Genomic DNA, 9,901 nt, shown 5'->3' on the forward strand with positions numbered 1-9,901 from the left:
AAAAGTTTTTTTATTTTGAGAGCGAATTGCCCCACAATATGAATACGTTTTGTTTGTATCTTTTATTTTGTTGGTAACTGTTGTATAATCGCAATATTACACTCGAGGGTGTGCGTTACCGTCATTATTGGCACGACAGTGATGCGGTCAGCGCCGAGGTCCGTAAGCATCACGGTAACGCACACCCTCTCGTGTAATATTGCTTAATTACAGCGGAGTTTTTACCGTTGTCTTAAATTTGACCGGCACAGAATCGGATATATGAGACTGATCGGCCGGTCACCGGTCATGGCCGATCAGCTGAAAACCGGCCGATTCCGGTCACCGGCCGATCGATCGGTGCATCTCTACACAACACATCACATGTTTCCATGGTACAGATAACAGGCGATGCTATGAGCTAGCTCACAACACATTTCAAAAAAATAAATGCCCATTAATCAAGTTTTAAACTCTTTTACATAAAAAGAGACTGGTCAGAGACTTCTTCTTGGCATGAGTTTTTGCAGTTTCATGATGGTGTTCTCATCCCTCCTGCCCAACTCCCCTACAGGCTATTCCATACACTTCCATAGCTGTACTAACAGTGAGGCTAGGCTCACAAAACTGTTTCATAACCTACTGACCTGCACTGGCTAGTGCTACCAAGCGCTAACGGGAGGCTGGAGCCACTTTCTCAGACAGCCTTTCTACGCCCCACCCCAAACCCCCAAACCATCACCCACCCACATACACACGGACCTTAATGAACGATAAAATTTGTAATCATTATCTGTTCAATCTTACTGAACTGGTACCAAACCAGACAGACAGACTCTTTAACTGGAAGTATAAAAGGAAATGAGCTCTCTACGTCCACTAGCCTCCCTTATTAGTCAGGTGACTTAAAGATGCACGAGTCCTAAATTATGTGCTCACATTACACAGAAGTGTGCACGAACACACAAACACACACACACACACACACACACACACACACACACCAAAGAGGCACATGTAAATGGAAGCCCACCCCCCCCCCCCCCCAAATAGACACACACACACACACACACGCATACACAGAATTATGCCTATTTCCAGTACAGTAGTTGTTAGGGCTGCATAATTAATCATGTAGAATGTAGAACTTCTGGTATAATTAGACAATAATGACACATTTGGATTAATTTTATTTAGAATGGCTGTTATTTTTGTTGTAAATACCTAAGATACTGATGTAAGATGCTAAACACACAATTAAATAATTTTTCATCCAAAGTCATTGACATTAATAGTTGTGATCAATATTCATGATCACAATATCTTGTGGAAATAATTGTTTGGGATTGTCATTTTCGTCTAACCCCCTGAAGCTTTCTCAGCCAAAAAGAAAAATTTTGTCTGACATTATCACTCTTGTCATGTGAGGACCGAACAGACACAGGCTGGAAAGCTATTTTGGGCCTCCACCAATAGCTTAAGAAACATCAGCCTCATATCTTATCTGTATGATTTATAGTGAACATTCAGGTTCAGCAGCAGTGTTACCAATGAACTGTGTGTGCGTGTGTGTGCTTGACATTTCCGCCTAATCACATAAATGCCACAATAAGACTGAGACATGTCCGGACCTGTCCCCCTGTGTGTCACACACACACACAGAATAAATAGCATAACGAAAGAGAAAAACAGACAACGCCCCAAACACACTCACACACACACACACAGAAAGGATACAGGGATGACTGTAGCCATCTGCCCACCAATTATACCCCAAATGACTCCAGGGATTCCCATAGAGTACAGTGGTCCATTTGAGGATTTAACCCTACTGACATTACCGGCCACTCAGAGACTCTGAACTCTGCCATCATTGATGGTTATTAGCAGAGTGAGAAATTAACACCAGCCACCACTTCTTGAAAGAACTCAAGTAAAATGTAATCCAATGCAGATTACAGCTCACTTAGTACTTCATTTTGTAATCTGTCAGTTACTTCTACTCTTCTTCCAAAATTCACACAAAATGTAGTTGATAAACAACATTTATTCTATTTTACAGACCGTAATTTGAATAGTCGTCATCTACAACCATGGGAGTCCAGGAACGGGTTTTAATCGAACCCATCTGTGAAATAAGCCTTGAAATAGTCTGCACCAAGGTTCCTTAAAGGGGAATGCCGTCTATTTTTATCAGTAAAATAAATTCTCGACCCTTCAGGGAATACTGTGATCACAGGCAAAAAGTTTGATTTGGTTCGAGAGCCAGAATTGCCAATTATCACAGTACTTCCCGAAGGGTGGAGAAAGACATATTTTACTAATGAAAATGGGTAGCAATCCCCTTTAAACAGTGCCCAATATGGGTCACAGGCTCGATCCTCATTACACTACATCCTTGGGAATGACTCAATTTCTCACCCTAGTACTCACAAAAACCACTGGCATAACTACCTGTGAAATTATCCCCAAGTCTAGATCACAATCTAGATAAACAAGCATCAAATAGGAACTAGGCACAAGAAGAGAAGAGAAGAGAAGAGAAGAGAAGAGAAGAGAAGAGAAGAGAAGAGAAGAGAAGAGAAGAGAAGAGAAGAGAAGTAAATGTCAGTGAACTACTCAGTTTCTCTGACCCTGTCTCTGTCCTTTCCTCTGGGCTTTAGAGGACTCAAAATAGAGTCAAGACACACAACATGACACGTAGGCCTGACCACGTGTATGTGTACACACACACACACACACGCACACACGCACACACACAGTGGCACAACATACACACGCCAGTGCATACACACAAACTCGCAGAAACACACAGTTTTAAAATCACAAATTACTGAAGCAACACAGTCGTGTCTGGTGCAAACCTAGTTAGTTTTCAAGGCGCACTATACAGGCCTCCTCATGATGATATTATCCATATCCAATGATATTATCCATTTATTATCCAATATGATAACAAGTTTATACTACAAACATTACTACTACTTAATACTACTTAGTTACAAATCATACAGCATGTATCCTTTATGGATTGTTTTTATCAAAGGAGATCTAATGGAATATTTTGGCATTTCTCAGTGTTGTCATGCTTACTTTGAAAAATGAGCCTTAGTGTGGCCTAATGCCTGGTGGGACCATCCCATTACCTAAAGGTCACAGGTTCAAACCTCACCACAGCCAATGTGTCCCATCAAAGTGTTCTTACGCAAGACACTCTCTAGTCTAGACTACTGTCTTTGCATAAAAGGGTCTGCAAAATGTCTAATGTAATGTTATGTAAATGTGGTCCTGTGGCAACAAACTTGTGTTGTGGGTTTTCTTTGAAAATCTGTGTGGTTGATTTGTGGATAGAGAGTAACGACATACACCTCCTCCCAACGTACAAATCTGCCTGACTCCTCACCTGCACACTAAACTCCTTGTTGTTTAGTGTTGTTGTAGCATGTTGTCATAGTGTGTGTGTGTGTGTGTGTGTGTGTGTGTGTGTGTGTGTGTGTGTGTGAGTGTGTGTGTAGGCTATATGTCTGTGTGTATGTGTTTCCAGACAACAGACTAGCCCAGCTTCGCAGCAGAGTTTCTCTTTTCAATCCAACGAGACAAAACACAATTCAGGCATTCAGGTGCAGCTTGTCTTTATGTCCTGTGAACAAAGTGAATGCCTCTGATTGTTTTGCTAATCAATCTGGCGCTATACTTGCAATACACCTTCTCTGTCTTTACACACCAAACAAGCACTCACAGACACATGTACAGCAAAGATTAGAACACATGCAAGAACTGTGTGCAGACACACACACAAGCACACCTGAGATACAAACAGACACATACAAACCACTGCCAATGAGACAAGAATGCATACCCACACACACAGCCACTAACCATGTGGTGACATTAGCTGCTTCAGTAATTAAGAGGCTAGACAGTCGAATCCTCATTGGCTGGTAAGCTCACTGTCTGTGTGACTTTACTGGCTAGCTTACTGCATCAGAGGAGACAGCAAAGAGACGAACAGTAACATTATCCTGGTCTGGTAAAACAGGTGCACCTCACCTGGGAAAGACGCAGCATGAAATTTGATCAGTGTCAGCCCAAATCTTTTGTCTTGACTTTTTATCCTTATTCAGCTGACTTGTGTTGTTTCTCTTCAGCTTTAACTAAAGTAGCTTGACTAAACACACTTTCTTCTCAGAAATGCCTTGCTTGACACCCATTATGTTGGACACATTCACACCTGGTATCTACCAAGAGCAACTTCAGCCTTCTTCTGTCCGCCACTGAGCAGCTCCAATGGAGCTGATAGGGAAAAGTCCTGTCATCAAGGGCACTTTGATAGTCATTATCGAGGGGTAGAAGAAGGGGCTATATAAATGGCTGCAACTAACGATTATTTTAATTATCGATAGATCTATTATTTTTTCAATTAACCATTTAGTCTATAAAATGTCAAAAGTAATGACAAATGCCCTTCACAAGCTACCAAACCCCAAAGTGATGTTTTAAAATTGTTTACTTGACCTGACCAGCAGCCAAAAACCCCCCACAAAGTATTAATTTTATGATATGAAACGGAGAAAAGCAAGCAAATCTTAACATTTGTAAAGCTGTAGCAGCAAATGTTTGGAATTTTTTTACTAGATGACTACAACAATTAGCCTAATTGATTATCAAAATTATAACAGATTAATTTTCTGTCAACTAGGCTAATCGATTAGGAGGTGTACATAAAAATTCACCAATAAAACCATCACAGATTTTTGTAACAACGATTTTTTAAAACAATCAAATAAAACCGTGTTTCTCTCCCAAACTGATATCCCATTGGTTTATACTTTTTTATGATCCCTCCACACATTTTGTCCCACCTCACTATCCTGTTTCAACAGGAAATACATGGCATTAAGGAAGCAAGATGCTCTCAAATTGCTGTTTCATTGTGACTTTAAAAGTAAATCTAAACCCTGTAAGGGCCTTTCAAGGTAAGGCAACATCTTATTTCTTGGCTGGAGTTGCTCCATTACATCTATTCTGCGGTACACCTGACTCAAATGCCTGAAGACCTAATGTAAAAAGACTTAAGACAAGAGGTTCATACACTTTCAGAGCCTGGCTGGGAATCAAACTGAATGAATTAGTCTCACCCTGGGACCCAGGCTCATTAAAGCATATTTGTACAGCACGTTGTTAAGAAAAGTGCTACAGAAATATAGCATTACTCTTTGTTATGTGGAGCCCCACCTGAGACAGGTCCGCAAGCCATTTTGGGCACTCAACCCACTGTTGAAGAAACATTTCTTTGGAGTCATTAAATACAAATGACTTGCACAGACTGATGTACGGACTCAAGAGGACAGAAGAATGCAACTTCCCTGCCCTCTATTTCGTTATCTCTTGCTAACGCTCACACATTCTCTCTTTATCCCTCAGCCACAGACTACATTTTAAAGTTCAGTTTAAGTTTTTGTAGCTCGTTATCTCACTCTGAACCATTCAATTTTAGCCTTTTTCCCTTGAGCTTTTCTTGCAAACTGAACCTCTTTGCTGGCTGCCCAAACTCCCTGTCTTTTCCATCACTCCTGGTGTTCGGTCCCCCCACCCCACCCATGGTCCATTGAAGTATTATATTATCTGGAAGCAGGACATCGCTTGGCCCCACCCAGTGCCCCGTTGACTTTCCATACTTTTCAAAATGAAATGGAGGCTTATATAGCTGTGAGGGGGAGGGGTGGTGGGGGAGGGACAGGTAGTATTCAACAGCTTAACTGAACTTGCTCCCGATCCTACCTGCGCTGCAAGGTTAGATTTGCTATTGCATAGGTAGGCTTAGGCTAAGTTAGGCATAGAATAATAACTTCAAGTTAATGTAGCCTACATTAGCAAAACAGTCCCAATTCTAATATTGGCCATTTACTTACATTCCTGAATGTATCATGCATAGCTTTCCAACCAGTGTTTCTACAGAGTGCTTCGATTCTGTATTGTACAACTAAGGTAGACACAGAATACTAGAGCTAATATAGCATACATTAGCTGGATTTTGTGGAACTTAGCATGCAAAAGCAACATTGTGTAGTTTTCTTATAGCTGTCTTATAACTGTGAGTTTGGCTATTTACTCATGCAGCTTACCAAACTGTTGCAACTGCTTCCTCTTGGAGATGCAAGTTATGCAATACACCACGGTGGCAGCAAGTCATCAAGATTACTTCTCTTCATATCAGATCGCTCGACCCCATCCCTATCAGATCGCTTGACTCCATCCCATCACCACCACCAAGTGTTGTCATGTGCCATTTTCAAATCATTGCCATCGTTACCACTCTGCTTTAGAGACTGTAAACACTATTACTTCCATTTTTCTTCTAGACAGAATACAACAAAGCACAACACTGACACTAACATCTAGCAGTTCAGGTCCACGCACAGAAACACCAACACAGATCTATAAATGTTACCACGGCAAGCCAGCTGCATGCTGGCAGTCACCTCCAACAAAACCCCCTGCTGCAAAAACAAAAGTGAAAGCTAAAATTCAAAAATTTCCTCCAAACTCTGACGTGTTATAACAGCAATTGTAAACAGTAATTTCACACTTTTTAGTTATTGCAGATGTGTAAAACTGCTCAACATTCAGATAGACAGTTAACATGAGTGCAGTATAAAGGCATATTGCAGACAGACAGTGAGTGTTAACATGACACATAACCTGGCTAAACTCTGATTTGTGGACCCCAATGGGAGGTTTTAGCACATCACACCCTTTCCTTTTAGCTCCTTTGGCTACAGAGTCCATTATAAAGATAGACACTACTGTAAATAATTACAACCTCTGGAATTTTTAATGACACTTGTGTTCCTTACTAGTAATCCACATGGCCTTTGTCACGACTACAAGTCCACATCCTTGATAAACTCTAAAACTTTCCATTGCCTTAGTGTTCATACATTCAGACACAACAGCTCAAAGACCAAGGTTTCCAATCTCCATGTATTTACAATCAACTATTATAATCCCCTTGTGGCCATGCCTTTGACCTGAGCCACTGTACATCGACCTTGCTGTTAATACAGAGGAATTTCACACAGGGTACCTGCAGGTTTCAGCAAGTGAATACTTGTTTAGGGCTTTTAGTGAGAGTAATAATGAAATGTAAGAACCATTTCACAACAAAACTAGAGCTGATAAGGAAGATAAAAAACACCAGACTTTTAAGTTAGGTCTGCATAACCGGGATGATATCTTGTCAGGAGGTACACTGAGAAGACATAATATTTTTTAAGACCTCAGCAACTGTAATTAAGACTTAAAAGCAGCGGGAGGTAAACTCGCCCAAACTCAGTTTACCCACCTTAAGAGGCTGACTTACATACGGTTATATATAACGTTACCAATCGCTGCTTAAAACCTTGCAGCTAACTGTATTTTAAGACTTTCTAAAGGCCTTTGATTTGTATAATTCCTTAAAGACTTTTTAGGACCTCTAGTCATCTGTGTCTAAAGAGGTAATTTCAATGTCGTAACCTCACATGCTCCAGAGGCTATTTAACTTTCGCTTTTGATTCATTGGAAATGATGCCATTGTCGGTAATGTTAGCTGCTACCTGCTGGCTAACATTATAGCTACCCGGGTAAACTCGCAAACCAGACTTGCCTCATACCTCCTCATGTGCAGTTCACAGTACCACATTATCCACAGCACTTGCTAGCTAGTGGCTAGCATTAGCTTTTATATATCTACCCCCTCTGTCTCCCTCCTGCGCTCCCTGTTAGCTCGCTAGCTAACGTTAGGTTAGCTAGCTGGATAGCACCGCGACTAGCAAAGCCGGTGGTAAACTAGCACCATAATCAGCAGTCCTAGATGTAGCTAGCTAGCTCGAAGCGGGATGCTTGCTTTCTGAATTTGGTACCCCGTTTCTACCTGCCCTCTCCTCCTCATCCTCCTCCCCATTCGGCCTAGTGTGAACGGACAGAGACCAGCCACAGAGCGCACTGTGATGGCCTTGGGACTGGTGATGAAACCACCTTGACTTATTTATTTTCATCCAACTACCGCCCCCCGCTGCGTGGTTTCATCCCGAGTCTACACCGCCATGGGTTCCTTACCTTGTATGAATCGGTCGCTAGCAATATGTTGAAGTCGGCGTCTCTGTGCTCCATCTTTCCCCTCGGTTGTGAGTCAGTCGCAGCTGTCAGTGTTGTGTTGCGCGCCGTGCTGCCGGGGACTCAGCCAGCCTGGTAGCTGTGTCGCTGGGGGAAGGACAGCGGAGAGAACCGGGGAAGGGGCGGGCGTTAGAGCGACTGCCGTCACCAAAATCCCGGCTCCACTCGGCTATTTTCGGCTCTGCTCGGCTATGATCCTGATGAGGCTGCGCCGTGACGGTAAAACCAAAGATTGTCGAGATTTGAGAAAATGGCCCGCGGCCCGCCTACTACAGAGGTTAACGGCCTTAACCCGTACGCATGCGCTCTCCTAACGCTGAGGCAGTAAAGCCAGATGTAACTAATACTATAAATTGATAATAATAATAATAGAAGTTGCCACAATAGTATTTTAACATCAATAAACCATTACCACATTAATTTTGAGACATTAGGCTACTATAATAAGTGCACCATTGCCAAGAAGATTGTCAGCCTCTACACTGTATTTCACATTGTGTGCCACCAGGTCAGTTTTTTACCTTTGTGGCACAAAACAGGAAGACAGCCGCTGTCTTTCCAGCACAAATGGATCAACACTTTCAGAGTTTCTCGTAATAGTAGATGGTGGAACAAGTTGGAAAAGTCAGCTTTATCAGTTATTGGCTCTTGTCCTTCTTATTGCGCATCAAAAGAAATGCACAGCAGTGTGACAGGAATGGGGAGTGGAGACAAGTAGCGGCATCCTCTTTGTGACAGGAAGCAACAGGGTTTAGGGGAAATATGGTCTTAACTTTGAGAAACACTCGCACTTACTGGCATGAGATAGAGGCTACCAATCATCTCAGCCCTGGTCTCACTTGTTTATGGCAGAGCCATATAGAGAGATGAAAGTAATGATGATGAAAGTGATGATGAAAATATCCACCGCTTTAAATTTGGGCTTTAATTTTGACGTTTTCAATTTACTTTCATCATCACCATCATCATCATCATCATCATCATCTCTATATTGCTCTTGTTTATTGTAATTATAACATGGCATCACAATTAATTTGACAATGATATATTGATGTTTAAATATGCATAGCCACGGCTCTTTGCCTCCACTTCTGTCCCACACATAATGTTATAGTGACTGATCTGATACAGACCTGAAACAAGGTTGTTCAAAAATTACTCATCACAAAAACATGAATTTTACCATCAAGGTCAAACACAGCCTACTTCTGGGTTGTGTGTAATTTGGTCCAGTGAAACCTTATGTTTTAAATTGGCGATATCTGCAACAGAAGGCCGTATCTGTCCACTTTTTCATTACTGCCAGTACATTGGGAACACAAGTTTTATGTGCCTCAGAGTAGTATGTGAATTTTGTAACCTGTGGATTTAAAATTCGCCAAACATCAACCAATCCTATTTCTTTCTCCGCTCTTCTCAAAACTTGCTGTTTTTTCTGATTTGTGTTTCATCTTACATTCATAACCATGTTAAGATCTCCACCCATTACCCTTTGCTTCTGTCAAAGATAAATTCTTCTTCATAAAGTTTGAATCATGCCCAGGTGGGTATATAGACATTCAGCAGAGTTATTTGTATGTTTTCTATATTTCCTATCACTAAAACATATCTTCCTTCTTTATCGTTTATACATTTTTCAGTTTCAAATGATACATGCTTTCTCACCCCTCTTCTTGCTTGTACTATGGGATGATGCGAACACTTGAGCTGATGTTACTTTCTCCAATTTGTCATGTTCTTCTCTATTCAAATATGTTTCTTGCAA

The 9,901-nt window shown here is 41.4% G+C and overlaps 1 protein-coding gene across 2 annotated transcripts in view; it reads right to left on the bottom strand.

Moving 5' to 3' along the window:
• The window catches only part of nampt1 (nicotinamide phosphoribosyltransferase 1), a 29,057-nt gene extending 20,848 nt beyond the window's left edge, over positions 1-8,209 (bottom strand). For both annotated transcript variants that reach the window (XM_071512544.1, XM_071512543.1), the window contains exon 1: positions 8,080-8,209. In XM_071512544.1, the coding sequence (XP_071368645.1) occupies positions 8,080-8,133 (54 nt within the window). In that variant the 5' untranslated portion in view covers positions 8,134-8,209. The remainder of the gene's footprint in view (positions 1-8,079) is intronic.
• Positions 8,210-9,901: the final 1,692 nt, after the last annotated feature.

This window comes from Centroberyx affinis, unplaced genomic scaffold (assembly GCF_046629955.1).
Source record: "Centroberyx affinis isolate AG114_WGS23_722 - 3 ecotype Tasmania unplaced genomic scaffold, CSIRO-AGI_Caff_v1 ptg006345l_1, whole genome shotgun sequence".
In the NCBI taxonomy this organism is placed as follows: Eukaryota; Metazoa; Chordata; class Actinopteri; order Beryciformes; family Berycidae; genus Centroberyx; species Centroberyx affinis.